This window comes from Aricia agestis, chromosome Z, assembly GCF_905147365.1.
Source record: "Aricia agestis chromosome Z, ilAriAges1.1, whole genome shotgun sequence".
NCBI lineage: Eukaryota > Metazoa > Arthropoda > Insecta > Lepidoptera > Lycaenidae > Aricia > Aricia agestis.
In genome coordinates this window covers 8,192,133-8,214,423 of record NC_056428.1, presented here as the reverse complement: position 1 = coordinate 8,214,423, position 22,291 = coordinate 8,192,133, and the positions used below count along the sequence as shown (strand labels likewise).

At 36.5% G+C, this 22,291-nt stretch overlaps 1 protein-coding gene across 1 annotated transcript; it reads right to left on the bottom strand.

Moving 5' to 3' along the window:
- Nucleotides 1-874: 874 nt before the first annotated feature.
- Nucleotides 875-18,291, bottom strand: LOC121738869 (the record flags this gene model as incomplete). The annotated part of the gene is made up of 4 exons (XM_042131129.1): nucleotides 17,516-18,291; nucleotides 9,274-9,459; nucleotides 1,241-1,526; nucleotides 875-881 (listed from the first exon to the last, which is right to left on the bottom strand). Coding segments are annotated over exons 1-4 (525 nt in total), but the record flags the coding sequence as incomplete, so codon positions are not given.
- Between the last annotated feature and the right edge of the window lie 4,000 nt (nucleotides 18,292-22,291).

The window sequence follows — 22,291 nt, the reverse complement described above, 5'->3', positions numbered from 1 at the left end:
AGAAAATCATATGTAACTAATTTTCGGATTGTTAATATTTGAATTGTAAAAAACCCGAAAAACCCGGGTACCCGGTTTTACACTTAACAAAAACCCGAAAACCCGGGTTTTGAAAATTTAGTCCTGGTTTTGATGCCCTAGTCCGATCTGCTCGAAAATCATGATGGGCAAAAATGTACGGGCTCTGGTTTGGGGCTCAACAGGAATGGATTGTATATTTTTAGAAAGGTATACCCATTTACATTAATGACCAATAAGGCGCTTGTCAAGATTCGTTGTACTTTTTGAGTAAAGCTATGTTAAAAGTGACATCAGCGCTCATACATTTCATGCTGATAGCACCACGTTACATTATAGCATAATTATTTTTAGGGCTCCGTAGTCAACAAGGAACCCTTATATTATAGTTTCGGACAGTCCGTCCGTCCATCCGTCTGTCTGTCCGCGGTTTTTCGCGGTCAAAAAAGTCTTAAAAAATTGGTCACGTTGTATGAGTATGTGCCCTAAGCTGGTACCGACTTGAAAAGTATGAAGATTGAGTACAGAAATAGTTGTGGTTGAAGACGGCACTATAATAAAGAATACGAACTACTTGATTCTTTTTAGATATCACGGAGCCGATGTTGACAAGAGCACAGAGGGCGCCTCTGTGCTCTCTCCTGTATCCATAAGGATTCAAAAGTTCTGTTGGGTACCTTCGGATCCAGGGTATAACCTGGTGCGAAGTCTTACTTTTTACTAGCATTTACCTCGAATGCTTCAGAAAAAATTAAAATCACTATATGTTTTCATAGAAATTTCAAGGAGTCCCCTCGATTCCTCATGGATCCCATCATCAGATCACCACTCTTGTAAACATGGTACCAAATTCGGATTCAACCCTGAACAACAACAAAAGAATTATGAAAATCTGTCCAGAAACGGCGTAGTTATGGTTGAACATACAAAAAAAATAACATAAACAGACGAACATATTATTATAACCTCCTCCTTTTTGGAAGTCGGTTAAAACATATCATATTTTATTGTATCTAAGGTGTTTACTCCCAAATGTCCCAATGTATGACTTTAAATAATAATTTGTTTATATATTATTACTGTGAATACAAATAATGTATATTTCAAATTAATTATTTAAAAAATAGCTTATTTGTCGTCCGATGTAACAGAAATACAAAACCGAACGATCTCCTCTACATGCGAAAAAAACCTTTTTGCTATTATAGTCAAAACCACTTACAGTACTTCTTCAACTTCTACTACAGAAGGCGGATCTGAATCATCGAAACTCTTTGCTTCATCTTTATCATCGTAATCATAATCGTCCTCGATATCTCCATCGTCGCTCGGTTGGTTCTGTAGTATTGTACTGTCTTGCATAACTTTATCGACAACTTCCCTGAGCGTAGTGTAGTGCTCCTCATTTGTATTTTCATAATCATTTCTATTATTGCGTTCGTCGTTTTCGTGATGAGTCATATTTTCTTGATTTTCATCTAGCTTGTTTGTGCTGGACGAAGTTGGAACTGTAAGAAATAATGAAAATGTTAGCTAAGATTATTTGGACAGCGCGCGATCGAAGATGTATGGGGGTAGACATGGGGGTAGGTACTGGTAGCGTTTTTAAGGTCGCGCGCTTGAGCAGCGCTGTTCGTCCATACGTTTATTACAGCTTCGAACACGTGCGCTCCATCGACGCTGCGAAACGCTTAACGATAAAACCAGCCTAATACCTAGATAAAACTACTTTTTTTACGTCCGTGGATAAAACTAGCATAATAGAAGCACAGAAGTTTGACATCACTCAGGGAAATTGTAGGGGACAATTGGAGAACATTTACCTGCTAATAAAGTACAATGTCATGCTCTCTTCTCGCCATAAAAACTGTAAAATCATCACTCGTTTTCTATAACACTTTAAAGTCTAAACCTTATCTTCGAACACCTCTTTTTTGGTTCCGTAGTCAACAAGGAACCCTTATGCTTGCACGCAAAATATAGGGTTCCGTAGTACCGCTAATTATTGATTGGTCAATGACAGAACATTTATAACGTGTTTTACACTACTAAGGGTCAATTCAGACCGCAACGCGACGAGGCGAGGCGAGGCGCGGCGCGGCATAAATTTGTATGGATTTGACACATTTCAATTGCGCGAGACGTCTTGCGAATCTGTCAAATCCATATAAATTTAGAAATGCACCTACGCGTCGCGTTGCGATCTGAATCAACCCTAACAACATCATCTCAGTTACGTTCAAAGGAATTTGAACGAAAAGTTCCTTAATACTTCGCCGAATATGTAATTTTTTTTAGTTGATCGACTATTACTCAACTTATGAAGTCTCCGTGATAGTTTTACTTTGAAATTCAGCATATTTCCTACTCTCGTGAATTTTTTCACATTTCTAGAAGCAACCGTTTAGCTGGTAGAATGGCAGGATACTGGAGGACCCTAACGATTTTTTCCACTTTAAAACTTCAAATTTCTCAAATGGATCCCTAAATCGGAAAATGATCTATGAATACTCGTAATATTTAAAAAAAAACTTATCCAACGACACCCCACACGATGGGGTGGGCGCGAAAAAAAAATTCACCCCTGCTTGATGTGTAGGGGAGGTCCCATAAAAAAATAAGATTTTATAAACCATTTTGTCGTCACCATTAATGTGTGCATCCATGCCGAATTACAGTTTTGTAGGTCCTATAGTCTCTGAGCAAAACCGCGGACAGACAGACAGACGGACAGACGGACGAATAGATCCAAACTACATAAAAGGATTCCTTATTGACTACGCAACTCTAAAAAAATGCACCTCCCCTACACATCAAGCGGAGATCATATTTTTTTCAACGTCCACCTCACCGTGTAGTTTTTTTAAATATTACAAGTATTCAAAAATCTATTTTTCCAATCCATTTGTGAAATATGAAGTTTTAAAGTGGAAAAAATTGTAAGAGTCCAGTGTCCCCTTCTACCAACTAAACGGTGGCTTCTGGAAATGTGAAAAAAATTCACGGGAGTAGGAACTATGCTGAATTTAAAAGGAAAACCATCACGGCTAAGAAGACTTTATAAGTTATGTTAGGTAATTAATAGTCGATCAACTAAAAAATGTATTCGGAGAAGTAGAAACTTTTTGTTCAAATTCCTTTGAACGTAACTGAGATGAATATGTTGTTAGTGGTGTTAAACACATTTTAAATGTACATTGACCATACAAAAATTATCAGAAACTAGTGGTAGCACGGAACTCTGTATTGCGCTTGGAACGATACGCACTTGGCCGATTTTTAATACAAATGTGATATGCCACTAACAAATTGTAGCTCAGCTATAAACTAGAAGAAAATAAGTGGTAACTAGTGACTATATACTTAATAACTAGTAACTAGGTGAGGCGAGGCGAGGGAAATTGATGAGTAATGCACCCCGCTCGCTCGCTAATTTGCGCCACGAACAAATTTAAGGTTGCATGCCGTTCTAAGCTTTACAGTTTACGTGTTGCTTTTGAAATATGTTCATTTAGTACCTATTTTACAACACCCTCGGTAATTGCTACATTTCCATAACTAAAAATAGATTGCTAATAGACGTTCACTATTCGCGTTCCTCGACCGTCACGGTTTTTTGCAATCTAGGTAAAATGATCGTTTTATCACGCTGTTTCTCTATCTGATCATAGCTACCTGCTCAACCATTATTAAGTTTAATGCATTGTATGGTAAAGGCTGACTGACAGAGTAGGTTTCCTATGATATAAACTAGGGCTCTAATTACTACCACAACTACTTAACTTACATAATATAAATTAGCGCTTACATTCCCCTCTCTTTTAAAAACCCAAATGTGTACTACATTAATTAAGTTATTGCCTCTAGGCTCTATATTTCAAAATCTCTCTAGTATTGAGACTCATGTTATTCTATATGTGCATATTCAGCACTTTACGATAAGCTGTATAAAAACTAAGTGGGGCCGCTTTGCATCGTTTTCGCATATGAAGTGACCATTAATTACGGCCGCATAATTTTATGTATCCACTATCTACGGTCTAAATGTCACCCACTCTCCTTCGCTTATGTAAACGCCTATCTGTATTTACTATTTATATACCAAGGCAGAATATGTCTACAAAATGAAAATATTTTATTTCGGAAGTAAGAAACTCGCTCGGGGCAAACAATATGGTAGTCAGGTATTTAAGGTTGTAGTGCACATATGAGTCGCGTAGAAGTTAAGTCAACAGTATCGTTGTTTCTTATAAGAAAAGTCTCTTCTATTTTCTAGACAAACTTCTAACATTTTGAAAATTATCATTTAAATTCTTATAATTAAATTCTTACAAGCTAGGGTATTAAGGTTCCGGGTGCCATCGAAATTCTCATACGTAATACCAAAATAATTTTCTCATACGAAAATATTTCAAGTAAGGCCGCCAAATTGTCAATTTATATGAGTGACGTTTTTGTCCTTTTTTTCTGCAGTACCTATCTTATGGTTGGAATATCCATTAAATTGTAGAGAATATCTGAATAATAAGTATACCGTCGAAGAATTAGATGATAGTCCCTTGCTCTAATATTAATATTGTCGCGAAAACCCTTCAATTGACTTGTTTTATCGATAGTTTAAAATAAAATATGGCTTTTTATTTTGTGTTACGTATTATTTGTGTGACGAATTTTTACCCCAAAGGTACTATTTAAAGAGTAAACGTGCAAATGCAGTGTTAATACTGCAGCACTGTCATCAACAAAATTAAGAAAAAAAATGCTAGGTTTATTACTTCAGGAGTAAATGAGTCTAAACTGGTCGTTACGTTTTTGTTTATGTGGAAAAAAAAGTAAATGTGAATTCTAAGGTAACAAACAGATATTTTAATGTTATTGTATTATATTTTCTAGCGATGAGGTCAAAGTTATATTATAAATCGGCCATTAATGCCTAGTTGCAATAAATAACCGAAATATAATCTAAAATTGTTGTAAATTCTAATTCTTTTGTGTTGCATTTGTGTTACGATTATGTTACATTTGTGTTATCGTAACACAATCGATCTATAAAGCCGAATGCATAGTGGTATTTGGATGGCCATACAACGTGTAATTAAATTAACGCATAGCTTGAAAACTACTACTCGGGCTCATCATCACAAATGACTTTTGTATGGAAACAACACTGAAAGTGTGAAAAAAATAGGTATTTTATTTCAACAGACTTCACTTGAAAGTATGGAACAGCTGATTTATTTTTTCCCTATTTCACTGTTACTTCCATACAAAAAGTTATTCGTAATGATGAGGCCTAGTAATGGTTTTCAAGTTGTAAGTTACTTACATGTTGTACACCTGTGTCTTAACCGTTTCCGTGGGGATGTCACCGATAGGCATCATGGGTAGCTTTTCTGTATGGCGGGTGATGCCCGAGAGGAGATAAAATGTTTACCTGTAAAACTATGATGAAATTACATTTTTCAGAGGTCTCCCCACAATGAAAGTGGCTTTATTTGTCATGTATTTTACGTGTACAGTGTTAGTTTTAGGATATTACATAAAAACTTATACTTCAAGAGTCCTAAACATTTTATAAATATATAACGCCAACACCAGCAAAATCTCACATCAACATTATTTACTCTTATAACTAACTAGCAGCCCGCCCCTGCTTCGCACGGGTATGAAACAAACATTTCTAAAGTTGGTGGTGTTATTAGCCCGGCGAGAGTGTGGTAAGATGGTAGTCTTAGTGTCTACCCACTAAATAATTGTGGGTACTCCGCTTTCACTCCACTGTCGAGTAAAAGAGTTTCCAATGCGAACTACCCTGCAAAAATGAACCTTTATTCAAATGGATGTATTTGGATAATCCACGAATAATAAAAACTAAGGAAACGTAACTCCTATACTTCAACCGTTTTGAATTTAGTTCCTTTTCGCACACTAAATATGACAATAGCTATGAAACACTAACGCTCAAATTTACAAAAAAAAAGCCGTTTACAATAATTATTGTCACTTGTATAATTACACAAAATTATGCATGTATTCGGGTCTCTTTTTGCATAAAGTATGCATGTTTTCTGTTTTGTTTTTGTAGCTCGCGGAACAATTTTTTTGACGCAGTTACTCTTTCTTAGTGTTTATTATTCGTAGAATACATCTTTCCTTTTTTGATTTGATTTGTTGAATTCAGATATTTCATTCAAAAACTACCACTTAAGGCGAGGATAAACCTCAATTTGTGCTTCCGCGACTTCCGGTTTACCTAGTTCCAATATAATAACGAAGTTTTAAAAAATATGAGGTATAAAGCACAATATTTAAAATACCTTAAACCATAAACATTTTAATAAAACTTAATACTTTGGCTGTAGTTAATTTACAAACTCACCTCCGATAAAAATCTATTTCATCGAAATATAAGTATTAACTAGGATAATTATACATTTTATTTGAATAAATTGTTAGTAAATCTATATTAAAAATTCTTTAACCGAACAATTTTGTTTCTTAATGTTTATTTCGAAAGATATTTTAAAAAAACATGAAAAATAGAGAAAATCCGTTTGAGTGACTTCAGTTTTATGCTAAGCTAAAATGAATCTTATTGCGATGCATATACGCTTGGTCTTTGGTTGTTTACAAAGTTATAGTTTTGGATTGAGATTAATCCCTGCCTTAAACAACGTTTATTTGTTTATAAAATGCTATAAAAAGTAGATAAATTTTTTGGCGTTATACATGACTAGCATGTAATATCCCGTTCTATAATCAAACGAAAATAAATTGATCAATATAGCCAAAGGTTTACAACACCTGATAAAAATAAGTTACTTACCTTCCATTTCTGTTTGTACACGTAAATAATCACTTTTGAATACTTGAAATGAACTATAATTCCGTTCATGTTCGCTTTTGGGTCGCTACTAAAAGAAAAACAATTGGAAACAGACGAAACAGCGATAAATTACAATGCCTGGCGGGTGGCGCCCGAGAGGAGATATCAAAATTCCTGGCGGTAGGCGCCTCAGAGGAGATACGAAATATTTGTTCACAGCCAGGCGCGTGAAATTGCCAAAAATGACACCGCACTGAATCGGTTATCCAACCAACCCAGACACACATTTTATCTTGTATTAAATCGTCTTACAGATAAAAAAAAATTGTAGGTATTTCATTTCACCATTATGAAACCACCTTTATCCAAAAAAGGTGTCACTTTTGTGTAACGGTAACACAAAATCTTTTGTAGTAAATTTTTGTGCAGCAACCTAGGTAATTACTATTTATTTTAAGCAGAAAAATGACTCAAACATGTTAAATATTTTCGTATGAGAAAATGATTTTGGTATTACGCTTATGTGGTATTACGTATGTATGAGAATTTCGATGGCACCCGGCCTCTTAAGGAAGAAGTATAAGTAAGGAGTATTTCAGTAGCACTTATCTACTGATTTCGCAATGTCTGAGTTGTCAGCCAATATGAGTAAAAAACTACAAAAAAGTAATTTCAGTATAAAAAAGTAAATTGCAAAAAAATGCAACACCGTGCTTGCCCGCGCCCGTCGCAAAGGCCAGCCGTGCTCCAACATGTGTCCATCAATCTAACGTACTTAAAAAGTCGTATCGATCATTAAACTGCTATTTTTATCGCAATTTCTATCGTAATGTGATCTATTTAGCATTAAAATCTAATAAGAGTCGAGCTTTAAAACAATAATTTTTCAATGTCTATCGTTATGTGATCTATTTAGCCAGGGCCCCCGTAAGAGTAAAGGGCTGGCGCCTGCGGCCTGTGTACAAAAAAAAAAAGATTTTGGCGCCCCTTTAGGCAAATTTTTTGGGTCCTTGGTTTTGGCGCCCCTGAAGATGGCGATTTGGCGCCCCTAGAAGATGGCGCCCGTGTGCATTGCACACATTGCACATTAAAATCTAATAAGAGTCGAGCTTTGAAACAATTGAGGCAGCTCAGACGCTTTTGTCACGTATAGGTTCTACCAGGATCTGATATTCCAATTACCCCGGTATTTGCTAGAGTCAATTTATTATTTCTCACTTTTTTCCATCAGATTCTGGTAGACCTATAATGCCAATGAAAAATTGTAGTCTATTAAGTTTACATGCCAGTGTAAGTACCTGCAAATATTATAAAATAAAATAAAAAATATTGTAAGTATTATAAAACTTTTCTTAGAATTTATGAGCTTTTTCGAAACGTGATATTATTACTAATTTAGTATTCGGTCATAAATATCCCGTGTCGTGTATGATGACTGAAATACGGTCAGAAATAAATAATTTCTAAACTTTATTAATATTATTTACTACATAGTTGTTAGGGCAACAAATTTACACCGGAGGCAGGTAAACGTTCTATTGCGTGATTCCTCATAGCCTTTTAGATTTCATTTGAAGATTTGACCGCAAGGTAATATGAACTAGCTGCGTTTTCAAAACAGTGAGAAGTAATTTAATACAGACTATAATTATTTAGTAAGCTAAGTTTGTAGTACTTTCGAATTTAGATAGCCACATCTTTTTAGATCCACTCCAATTTAGATCAGCCAGAAAAGTGCTGAAACACGCAATTGTGTCACATAAAAGAAGTCCAAGACAAACACCTGCTTATAATCAACGGAATCAAGTCACTGTAAGAAAGTGTTGTTGGGAAGCTGAATCTACTCAACTCAATTAGAACTAAGAAAGTGCAAAACAACGACCGAATACCCGCACAACAAATTATTCGGGTCGCCGCCCTTCATAAAACACTTTTACAAAGTAAGTTGATTGCTTTAGTACGTTACAATTTAAGGTTAAACACTACTGAGTGAGTTTTTTTTTTTTATGAAATAAGGGGCAAACGAGCAAACGGGTCACCTGATGGAAAGCAACTTCCGTCGCCCATGGACACTCGCAGCATCAGAAGAGCTGCAAGTGCGTTGCCGGCCTTTTAAGAGGGAATAGGGTAATACGGGAGGGTAGGGAAGGGTAGGGAAGGGAATAGTTGAGGGTAGGGAAGGGAATAGGGTAGGGCTTAGGGGATTGGGCCTCCGGTAAACTCACTCACTCGGCGAAACACAGCGCAAGCGCTGTTTCACGCCGGTTTTCTGTGAGAACGTGGTATTTATCCGGTCGAGCCGGCCCATTCGTGCCGAAGCATGACTCTCCCACGTATAATGTATAGTGGAAGAAACATACTTTAAAATATACATAAACTCCAAAATAAAATAAAAAGGGAAAAAAATCAAATAGAAACTATTTGCTCACCTGTTTCAACAAGTGTCTCCTCCGAACTTGCTCCATTTTTAATCGAATTTTGGCAAGCTAATTCTAAATTTTTCTCTAAATTATCACACGAGGGAAGCACCAGTTTCACATCTTTTGAGCTCGGTTCCTTGTTCTGTTCGGCGTCGTTACTTGTGTTTTCGTTTTTCACACTCGCGCTGTAGCTTTCTGCAAAATAGAAGCATATACTTACGAGACGCCCATGACATTTTCACTTCGTACGGTCTGAATGTAAATAGAATAATTTTTATATTAATCACGATTATGATCAGCCCAGTGTGAATTTTGGTTGTAGCTAAGGCTACTTTCAACGGTTCAAATTATTACGAATAATATTCAAACCGAATATCTTAAAACTATGGAGCCGTAATTATTAAATTACACAATATTATGGGAAATTATGTCTTAGAATAACATTGCGGTACCTAAGATCGATCGGTAGACCTTGTTAAAATTATTATAATATAAGAAGGCTAGACAAATTTATGTAAGTTAACTTCTAGTTAGCAGTGATTTATTTTTACCGAGATTGTAAAATACGCGAATAATTAAAACCGGCTTGTATTAATATTCAAACTAGCTAAGTATAGCGAACACAGTCGTGCTTAAAAACCATTAACTCTTTTTAATTGGGTCACATTACCCATGCACAGCCCGGCGACCTGCAGCCTGAAAACTATCAACAATGCCACACGTTGAGGCTTGAGCCTCTGTGGTCTAGTGACGCATTACACTAACATGAGGGTGCAGATTCGTTCCTAGGATGAGCCACATGCTAAAAGTAAATCTACCTTTGTATCACGTGTCTAGCAAGTAAGTAGTCACGTGGGAAGCAACTGTCAAAAATGTTCGGCACTGGAAGTGCCTTATCACACTGGCGATTAGCGAGCGATTTGAAAGCGACGCGACTGCACAGCGCACACGCCGCGGTTGCACGGCGTGCACGTCGCGACAGCGCAGCGTCGTCGCGGCGTGGCGTGGACGCCATTTTGTACACTCGTCTACACAGATTATTATTATATATAGTAGACTCGTCTAGGGAGTGACGTCAGAATCCATTTTGCTGCTGAGTGTCCAAAACGCCGAAGGCAAGCTCAGGCCCGGATCTACGTTTTTTAAAGCCCCTCCAAAGCAGAATCCCAATTTGCCACCCTCCAAGTAAAAATGTGCGTTTTCAATTGGTACTCCAAGTCTTTTAACAACAGATAGAATTCTGCGAAACAACGTTGACGGGGTAGCGCGGTGGGCCATTGGTGGCGCACGCGGCGGTGAAAAAAGCGGCAAAAGTTTGGCAGGTGGCCTCCCCCCCCCCCCCCCCCCCTAGATTCGGGGCTGGGCAAGCTGCGTGCATGTCGCGCAATCGCGTCGCTTTCAAATCGCTCGCTAATCGCCAGTGTGATAAGGCCCGAAGACGAGATTCCTCCACTTACCGCGAAGAATATTATAAGATATGAAATTGATCTTTACTCTTTCTTGAAAGTCAGGTAGATTTATTTAAGTACTAGCTATCCCGGCAAACGTTGTTTTGCCATATAAAGTACTAGACGTTCTGCGCGGCTTCGCCCGCGTAAATTAGATATTTCACAGAAAAAATTGTCCACAAAAAAGCCTATGCTTCTTCACGTGGTCTACTTTTTATCTGATCCAAAATAACAGAAAAAATGCTCTAGTAGTTCGTGAGATAAGCCCTTTCAAATAATTTCCCCCGTTTTTTCCACATTTTCCTCTATTTCTTCGCTCCTATTAGTTTTAGCGTGATAAAATATAGCCTATAGCCTTTTTTCATAACTGGGCTATCTAACACTGAAAGAATTTTTCAAATCGGATGAGTAGTTCCTGAGATTAGCGCGTTCAAATAAGCCCTTTCAAATAATTTCCCCCCGTTTTTTCCGCATGTTCCTCTATTTCTTCGCTCCTGTTAGTCTTAGCGGGATAAAATATAGCCTATAGCCTTTCTCGATTAATGGACTATCTAACACTGAAAGAATTTTTTAAATGGGACCAGTAGTTCCTGAGATTAGCGCGTTCAAACAAACAAACAAACTCTTCCGCTTTATAATATTAGTATAGATTAAATTTGTTGTGATATTTCTGGTAATACTTACTTGGTTAATACTTGAAAAAGTATTTAAAAAGTTTTTACGCTGTATAAAAAGGCTTTAAATAGACAACTTAATTGTATAGAAAATTACAGTCTAACAGCATAAATTAGACAAGTTGTTTACTTCAAGTGTAGTTTAAACATCACCTACTCTATTTCTGCAACCCTGGTTGAGAACGAGGTTAGGTTAGTTATAAAAATAGCATAAAAAATTCAAATATTTACATAAAATTATTGCAGTTCTTTTAACTACATACATACTCGTAAGAATGTTGGGCGCAGGTACAAATATTATAAAAATCCGGCCAAGTGTGTGTCGGGCCACGAGCATTATAGGGTTCCGTAATACCGTTAGTTTTTGATAATTTTTGTATGGTCAAAGAATGTGCATTTATAACGTGTTTTACACTACTAACAAGTAACCACATCATCTCAGTTCCGTTCAAAGGAATTTGAATGAAAAGTTCCTTTATACTTCGCCGAAACATCTGGAGGCACGGCAGTGCCCCTCGAAGCGGTTCGCGGATATTTTAGACCCTCTCTATCTTCCGTGTTAACAAAGCTTTAGAATTTCGGTGACTTGGAGCAAGTATTAAGAGGATACACCAGGGGCTAGAGAAATGAAAAAAAAGTACGTGTAATATCAGCTATGGCTGTGTCCCTTACCTCAAGCCTATACCGCAGAACGCGATAGAGACAACTGCAGAAAATCAACGATTCGTTGTCCCCTGATTCCTTCTCCAAAACTCAACCGATTTAAGTACTTTTTTCATTAAAGATTAAAGAAAGGCTTAAGCTGTGTTTTTTTTGTATAATCTAGCCAATTCTGTTTTCTGGATGTTTGAACACAGCGGAAAATCTGGCCATTTTTTGGATTTTTGAACGTTCATATCTTATTTAATAATAATGAAAAAAAAAGAAAACATACGGACATTGTATTAGTTGCCGTAGATATTCAGGAAAAAAATTATAACTCTACTAACATTATCCAGGGAGGAAACAGGGGACAACGTTTGTATGGAAAAAAGGGCGGCGTGGACTCCTCTTAAAACTAGCTTAACCTCCAAATTACATGATATTTTGATAAATAGTTTAATAGTTACGGATGATCAAATTTACTACATTTTGTCACTCACTGACTGACAGATAATCAAAATTCTAAGGTACTTCTAGCAGACTTAGAAGTTAGAACCTTGAAATTTGGTAAAAAGGTAGGTCACTATCCACAATGGAAAGAAAAATTATGAAACCGGCCAAGTGCGAGTTGGACTGGCGTACAGAGGGTTCCGTAATGTAAATTTGTATTCCCTTAAATAATAAGTTTATTTACTTTTTATTATTTATTATTGAAGTTGAAATACAATTGAGTATTTTCTGAAATTTTCGAAAAGCTTACTGATACCATTATGGATATAGAGCAAAACAGGAAAAAAAAATCGTGTTTGTTGTATGAGACCCCCTATTAATAATTTATTTTATTTTAATTGGACTATTAGCTTTTATAGCGACAACAGAAATACATAATTTGTGAAAATTTCAATTATCTAGCTATTGCGGTTCTTGAGATCCAGCCTGCCTGCCTAGCATACGCCAACTATCTCACTCTACATGTTTTCTCGATGTTTGATGCTTTGTCTCTTCATCTCTATCAAATCATGCAAACATTTTTTCTCGCGTTGATCTATCATCGAAATAACACATTTTTATAGAGTTTTGTCGAGATAATGTCGAGATTTTGACATTATGAGACGAGTAGTTTTTAATCATCTCGAGAGTGAGATATCTCGTTGGCGTATGCTAGGCAGGCTGGTGACAGATGGACGGACGACATTTTTTACATCCGCGCTGCCATGTATAATTCAACAGCAATGCTGAAAATGACCACCTTCAAGTATTAAAGCTTAAGAGCCAATTAAGTGCCTTTTCGTTCTACGGTGTACGGTGGACGTACGAGCTATGAGTAAAATTCCAAGACGGCGAACTTACGCGGCAATCTTTAAGTACGCGAACTTTAGGTGACACACAGGCGAGTAAGGTCGTCGAGCCATAAGTCCGCGTACTTACTCGCGTGTCTGTCACCCCCTTATAGGTGAATATAACAATCGACTCAGAAGTATTTACCGTTGAGACTTGTCCACCGGAGAACGAAAAGGCACCGTACATCGAAGTCTTAGTAATAGGGTCCCTTTTTAACCCTAAAAGACGTACAAACTTAAAGTACGCGGGTTTTAAGTCGCGAACTTACTCGGCTCGCGTCGGTGACACACGAGTACACTGGGTTACCATGTCGTCGACGGAAGAAGCTTTGTGTTATTTAGGAATAATATCATATTACGTTTTAAAAACTAATAAGGAAAAACTAAATCGAAAAGTTTAAATGTATACGTACGTACATATTTTTCACACGGATGAAAACCAATTTCGGTTTCGTTTGACAGCTCGAAATTGTTGCTCTATTCTGCTAGGTATATTAACTTCATGGTACCAAGGAGATTTATAGTTTGGACAATGAATTTTCTACGTCTACAATCTACATGTAGGTACATCAGCAGCATTAGCTATCAATGAACACCAATAAATTAATATTTTGTTTGATAACATAAAATAAATTGAGATGTCGTTGATTATTAACGATTTAAAATTAAATAACGTTTTATTTGACTGAAAAATGTTAGCATAATTTTTTATCTTGTGCTCATTGCCAAATCGCTATAATAATTATAAAATTAAGAAAGCTATTGATACCTTCACTGAATGTTGATTTAAATTACAAAATAAGTTGAAGGCTTGGCTTGAATGTGATCTAAAAAGTTTTTACGATAGATATATTGCAAAGCTATGCAATATTTTGCTTGGCTCCTTTTTATATTTCATGTTTGATTTTTTTATTGATCGACTATTACTCAATAACTTTTGAAGTCTTCATTAATATGTGCATTCATGCCAAATTACAGCTTTGTATAGTCTCTTCCTATAGTATCTGAGCAAAACCACGGACAGACAGACGGACGGACAGACCGAAACTATAAGGGTTCAATGTCGACTACGGAACGCTAAAAAGGTTTTTAATGTTTAACTTCTTATTATAAAAGCTAGTAAAATATAAATAGACAAATGTCTAGGTATTTTTTACAACTGTTTTTGTCAGTCTTTTTTACAATCAAAATAAAAATATTAAATCAAAATCAAATTAAAAAATAAGAGATTTCAATTTCGAAAGCTCAAAATGTTCGTAAATCGTTGTGTCAGGGTGCTACGAGCTACGGCGTAGTCAGGCGTAGACCTGCCATCGTGCTACGTGGTGCTATGTCGCACTGAGAATTGAGATCGCATCGTAGCGTCTACTACGTAGACTACTAGCTACTGGCGTCTACGTCGTAGCTACGTCGTAGCACTCCAATTCGTAGCACTGATAAACTTTTTGTGTCTTCCTAATAATGTAAAGCACTCGACTTGCAGATTGTACTTCCACGTACTTCCTCAGTCGTTAACGAAATGTTTCGTGCTAATTTGGATTCAAATGTTATTTGCATAATAATGTATGTTAACTATTTGGTGAAAATAAATATAAAAAATATATTTTACTCCTGAATAGGTTAGAAACTCATTTTATTTACATAATAGATGACGACCGCAACTTCGTTGCGCCAAAACTCGTTTATAGCGCGGTAATCGTACCTTTTTCCGGGATAAAAAGTATCCTATGTCCTTTCCCGGGACTCAAGGTAGCTCCATGCCAAATTTAAGCAAAATCGGTTCAATGGTTTGGGCGTGAAGAGGTAACAGACAGACAGACTGACAGACAGACGGACAGACAGACGAACAGATGGACAGACAGACACACTTTTGCATTTTTAGGGTTCCGTAGTCAACAAGGAACCCTTATAGTTTCGGTCTGTCCGTCCGTCTGTCTGTCTGTCTGTCCGTGGTTTTGGTACATGAAATCTTAAGAACATATTTTTAAAAGCTTTTTTATTTATTTACTTAGTATTTTTTTTTAACTTGCTCTGTATGTATATTGCCAATTGAGCTCAAATTTTGCATACACGTTTAGTTTGGATGATAATACACATATACAAAATTTCAGCTCAATCGGTTCAAAATTGAGTTGCAAATTTTCACCCGAACATACATACTTACATACATACAGAGCAAGTTAAATAAAAGCTTTTAAAAATGGTTATTGTGCCTCACTCGACATAGATAAGTATAGTGTGTCGCGGACTTTTTTGTAGATATTTATAAGATCTACAATTACTTAGAACATTTATGGTTCTATCTTTTATAGTTTCGGCAGCGTTCGCAAAATAAGTAACTTTTCTGGTTGATTTTACACCTGGCGTCCGAAAAACCCAAATTTCTTACGAAACCCAATTTTTTCCAAAATAAAATTTAGCCTATGTTCAGCAGAAATAATGTTGAATTCATTGGCTTTTGCTTGGAGTAGTTTAAATAAAGCCAAAATCCTCGAACCTGTATCTATAAGGATTCAAAAGTTCTGTTGGGTACCTTCGGAACCAGGGTACACCCTGGTGCAAAATCTTACTTTTTGGTAGTATATGCCTGAAACACTTCAGAAAAAATTTAAATCACTATATGTTTCCATATAAATTTTGAGGAGTTCCCTCGATTACTCATGGATCCCATCATCAGGTCACCATTTTGATGAACATGGTACCAAATTCGAGTCAAACCCTATACAACACAAAAAGAATTTTGTAAATCGGACCACTTTTGGAAGTCGGTCAAAAACCGCCATACTGGTACAAATTACCAAGAATTTTGTGTTAGTATCTCCAGGCCTATTTTTGGGCATTCACCTTTCTCCTTAAAAATTTGAAGTATTAAGCTATATATTATACAATTTGCATGATAGTAAAAGCTTGTCGCGAGACTTATCAATCTGTCAGTATTTAATAAACTTATTAAAATAAAAAATATTTAAATATCAATTTACTCAGTAAATAATTGGTACTAGTTTAATTACAAATCACACGAAATAAAATAATAAAATTTTAAGGAGAGTTTTATTTTTTTAGAGTAGTTAAATAAAAGCTTTTTTTCAAAAAGTTTTTTAATTATAATTTGATTTGATTAATTTGACAGATGAAGTTAGAGTTCTGATAAAAATTTAAAGTATTTTACGTCTGTCCCAGGCTGTATCTCAAGAACCACTATAGCTAGATATCTGAAATTTTCACACATTGTGTATTTCTGTTGCCGCTATAATAACAAATACTAAAAACAAAATAATATTAATATTTAAGGGGCTCCCATACAACAAACGTGATTTTTTTTGGCCTTTTTTGTTCGATATCAATAATGGCAACAGGTAGGCACTTGAAATTTTCAAAAAAGCCTAAAATACATGTGTCCTTTAATAATTAAAAAAATAAAAAAAATAAAAATTTAAGAGGAGCTCCCATATAAAAAAAAATATTGGCCAATTTTTGCTCTATAACTGTATAGAGTCCCTTCTTGCGCGAGTCCGACTCGCACTTGGCCGATTCCGATTATTTACATTTGTGTTTTTCGTGGGATATATTTATATGTAGTTAATGGTGTAATTTTTCTTTAATTGTACTGGACTTTAGTAAACTATCTCCCAATCACAAGGTCTTCGTGGACTGTTAATAAAAAATATTGTCATTTATCGTGAAAAAGCCGCGATATTGTTCATCGGTCAAAGGCGTGCAACAAGAGCCGACCTCGAGCTTATAACCATTACGTGCCATTACACCGAAAGTAATACAAAGCTAGAGCAATTAACTTGTTTATTATTAGTTTCACGAAAGTATTTTACGTCAGTCACTTAATAATTTATGAATATCTTTGGAATATTAAAACATTAAAACTTACTATTTTTCAGTTTCTATCATTATACTTATACATTTTCAGTAAGTATCAGAAAGTTTTTCGTCCAGATAACAAGAATCTTTAATCACTAAAATATCTTTTAAGGTTTTTCGATCATAATAAATAATGTTATCTACTTTTAAAAAAAACTTTTGTAAGTACTTATTTAATGACATTAAAAAGAATGTAGAAAATTGTAAAGTAGTAAATCTTATGTGTTTTGCGATATTAAATATTGTGTTATTTATAAATAAAGGTTTGTAATACCTGAAATGTATCCGTCCATGCTGGGAGCGCTGCTGGTGCAGCCCATGTCGGAGTCACTGGGTCGCCATGCGTGCGGACACCTGGCCCCGAGACTAGCCGCTTACTCCGCCAGGGCCACTTCGACTGCCAGAGCTAGCGCACTCGACCGTACACAGCTCAGCTGCTGGGGATCAGTGTGTCAGCTCGGACCGCTTAAACAGCACAGCGCGATCAATGCCGAAGTCCCATTGACCGTCTGGACTTTGCGCCTCGACTGTCGATGACTCCGGCGCTCACTCGAACTGTTCAGACTGCTCAGGTTGACTGCTGGAGATTAGTCTGTTTGCTTAAGCAGCACACCTCGACTGCCGAAGCCGCTCAGTCATTCGACCTGTTCCGACAGCATAAGAAAGTCCGCTCGGACCATCCAGATAGCACAGGTCAACTACTGGAGATGGCTAGAGAATGAGAGTCTGTTAGAAAGTTCAGACAGCGAGCCCGACTCTGGTGATCGCTTGTCAACTCGAACCGTTCAGGCAGCAGGCTGACAGGCTTGACTGCTGGAGTACCTCAGACAGCACAGCTGGACCGCAAGAGATCGCTAAGTACGGTACACTCGAACCATTAAGTTACAGCTCAACTGGAGTCGCTCAGTCCGCCCGGCCCGCTCGGCTCGACTGCCGGAGATCGTATCGTGCGGGCGGAGCGCACTTGACCTCGCACCCCCATCGCGTTTTTCAAATTAAACGACTCGTATAAAACATTTCTCCACTTTGACGCAATTATTGTATCGCGGGTCCCGGCACGAGCGACGCGGCCTTAACCTACCTCAATAGGTCCCGCTATCACATAGGGGACAACTTGTTGATAGGAAGTTTTCAACGAGCAACACACGGGGGTCTAAAGGTATTGGCTTCCGTGTGTTGCTTGTTGAAGACTCGATATGATTAAAGATGAGAGTCGTGTCACAAAACTTTATATAAGTATATGTAATATTTTGTATGAAATGTTGTGACTGTGGCCTTGTGGTTAGACCTTAAGTATGATATCTACATATTATAATATCATAATAATTTATAACTCATTAATTGCTGAGATCGTTCTTGATCACTTCCTTAAATACTTCCAACTTACCTAAATACAAAATTCCGATATTAATCACTTAAAATAGTCACGAATAGCAGATTTTATCCATCCTCAAATTACACAATCCAGTGACTCGCATTTTCGTGAATGTCTTTTCATTATTTGATTACCATAATTGCTGGTTGGTCAGGAAACTCGGTTTAAAAATAATAGAGCTATTGTGCGCAGACGGAGCAACGTCCCCAAATTAGGGGCCAACAATAAAGTACTAAAAAATTTGGAATGTGACTTCACAAAACTTAGGACCCCCCTACCCCTTGGCACACCATGTCACGGCTCGCCTACCCCCTGCCCCCCTCTACATGTGACATACTTTATGGATGACCCCTTAGCTGTACTGTGAACCGTGATAAAATCTCGACATCACGCGTTTTCAGAACTGACGTGGGTCGAGTGAATTCTTGTAATAAAACAACATTCCGAATTAATTTTTACCTTTTCAAACAGAGGTGTGTGTTAGTACCTCAATTCGTTTCATCTATACATATTATAAAACAAAGTCGCTTTTTTCCTTTAATCTTCTAAAAAATCTATATCTATTGAGGGTCAACGGCTTCTCAAATAAAACAGATCTCTCCATCTTAAAACCAGCAAAAAAATCACGTTTTTTTGTATGGGAGCCCCCTTAATATTTATTGTATTCTGGTTTCTAGTATTTTTGTTATAGCGGCAACAGAAATACATCACCTGTGAAAATTTCAACTCTCATTAAGACGCAAAAACTACTGAACGGATTTTGATTTGACATTAACATTGACAGCACAGGGTTTTTTAGGGTTGCAGGGTGTTAACTGCTCTCAAGGGACCTAACAACATATTCTAACAAAATCGTAATTACAATCGCGTTTGCAATGTTTGATGTCGATTGTCGATATCGACGGGCCTATTATAGGTAAGTATATTATATAATGTATACTAGCTTTGTGCTAATTAAAAAGTTTAGATACCTACCTACTTATTACATTAAATAAAATTCTAATTACGTCTATAAAGTTAATTGTGCTACTTAGAGAGAAAAAGTTGCTTCATATACCATCGAGGAAGTTGATTCCTATGCAATTGACATTTGACGAACCAACGTTATTTGGTCGAATATGTAATTCAATGTTAATTGTGATCTGTCAGCTTTGTTTGACGTAACGCAACCAAACTACTTAGGTTCCCGATTTGCATAGGAATCAACTTCCTCGATGGTATATGAAGCAACTTTTTCTCTCTAAGTAGCACAATTAACTTTATAGACGTAATTAGAATTTTATTTAATGTAATAAGTAGGTAGGTATCTAAACTTTTTAATTAGCACAAAGCCAGTATTTCCTCAAATAAAGTCAAGTGACCATTGTGTCGTAATAATTTTAATAATTCATCCTTTCACAAGGCACCTTTTAATCCTTAAAAACAAGTATGTGTGGAATATGTACGAGCGAGGCTTCAACAAATATTCCAAGGCTGCAGTACAAAGGAGTTACATGTGCGAGTATTTAATTATATCACGATTTGAATAAAACTTTAAGAATGTTGGTAAGTCGTAGATAACGAAAATAAACGTTTCTATGAAAGTACAAGAAATGTATGTTTCTCGCTAAAACTTTTATAATGAAATGCTGACGCGCGGTGTGCTGATAATATGGTAATATTTACGTTGTTTTATATATGCAGAAAGGCGCCTCGTTGTTGGGGTTGCGTACCCAAAGGGTAAAAACGGGACCCTATTACTAAGACTTCGTTGTCTGTCACCAGGTTGTAACTCAAGAACGGTAATTGCTACAGAGTTTAAAAAATTAAGAGGAAGACCCATACAACACTGCCCTAATTTTTCTCTATAATGTTACGGAACCCTTCGTGCGCGAGTCCGACTCGCACTTGGCCGATTATTATTAATAGCTGTTACTATTATTGCTCTGTATTATTATAGCATAGACTAAGGAAAAATTATAGTAATAAATAAATTACTAATGAAACATCCACAAACAGAAAAAGTGAAAAGGGAGGGACGGATCTTTATAAGATGGCTTTGGCATTTGCTTTAAATACAGAATATGTATATTAGTGTAATATATCCGTCCAGAATCAGTTTTTCTTAAAGCACTTACATAATATTGTAACTTATCAACCTGTAGCACCCCTGCTCCCGTAGCTACCGGGCGTAGCCCATTTTGTAGCTGAGGCTCTACGACACCGCTACGCAGATCCGTAGACGCATCTCTCTCGGAATTTCAACGTCAATCGAAATTTAATTGTGATTTCGTTTTAAAAATCTATATTTAATCATTAATATGAAGAGGAAAAATATGTTTTTAGGGTTCCGTACCCAAAGGGTAAAAACGGGACCCTATTACTAAGACTTTGGTGTCTGTCTGTCCGTCTGTCTGTCTCCAGGCTGTATCTCAAGAACGGTGATAACTAGAGAGTTGAAATTTTCACAGATTACGTATTTCTGTTGCCGCTATAACAACAAATACTAAAAACAAAATAAATAAATATTTAAGGGGAGCTCCCATATAACAAACTTGATTTTTTGGCATTTTTTGCTCTACATCAATAATGGCACGTAGGCACTTGATATTTTCACAAAGGTCTTAAGGCGACTGGCGAGGTGAAACCGCATTTTGTTATTTCTTGACACCCGATTTACCTAGTTCTAATATAGTAACGAAATGTACAAAATATGATATACAGAGCACAATATTTAAAAGGATTTAAGCCATAAACATTTTAATAAAAAATAATACTTTCGCTGTTATTAATTTACAAACTCACCTCCGACAAAACTCTTTGTCATCGAGATATAAGTATTAATTAACATGGTCTCTGGTGTTAACAAGAATAACTTAAGTACATTTTATTTTAATAAATTGTTAATGAGTCCATTTTAAAAAGGTCTGAACCGAATAATCTTTTTTTATATTTATTTAGAAAGATATTTAAAAAACACAATATGAAAAATACGGAAGATCCGCCCCTAAAAACTACAATTTTATGCTAAGCTAAAATGAATCTTATTGCGATGCGTACACGCTTGGTCTTTGGTTGTGTGCAAGGTTATCGTTTTGGATTGACATAAGACCTCGCATTAAATATATGTCTTATTTAATAATTAATAATAATAATAATAAAATAAAATAAAAATTTAGGGGGGGCTCCCATACAAAAAAAAAACACTTTTTTTTGGTCTATTTTTCTCTGTGACGGTACGGAACCCTACGTGCGCGAGTCTGACTCGCACTTGGTCGATTACTTAGTTATTTGCATCGAATGGCATCCAAAACTACTGGGCCGATTTCGATGAAATTTAGCATAAACATAGAGAAGACGTAAAAGGGCATAGGATACTTTTTATCGCGAGAAAATTTATGATTACCTTGGGATATTGTTTTTATGGTGCGCTTATACGGGCAACTAAAATTGCTCAACTCCAGTCAATTCTCGTCAACTTTGACGTCACGACTACATCAAGCAATTTGCGGCAACAAGCAGCAATATTGCGCAATACAATATTGAGCGATGTGGCCATCGAATATATTTTGAGCGATATGACATTGAGCGATATGAAATAAATTGCTCCATATTGCTCCACTAATTGCTCCATTCGTGTCGCCGAGCAATTATTGCCGTAATTATTGCCCGTGTAAACGCTTCTTTACACGTGCG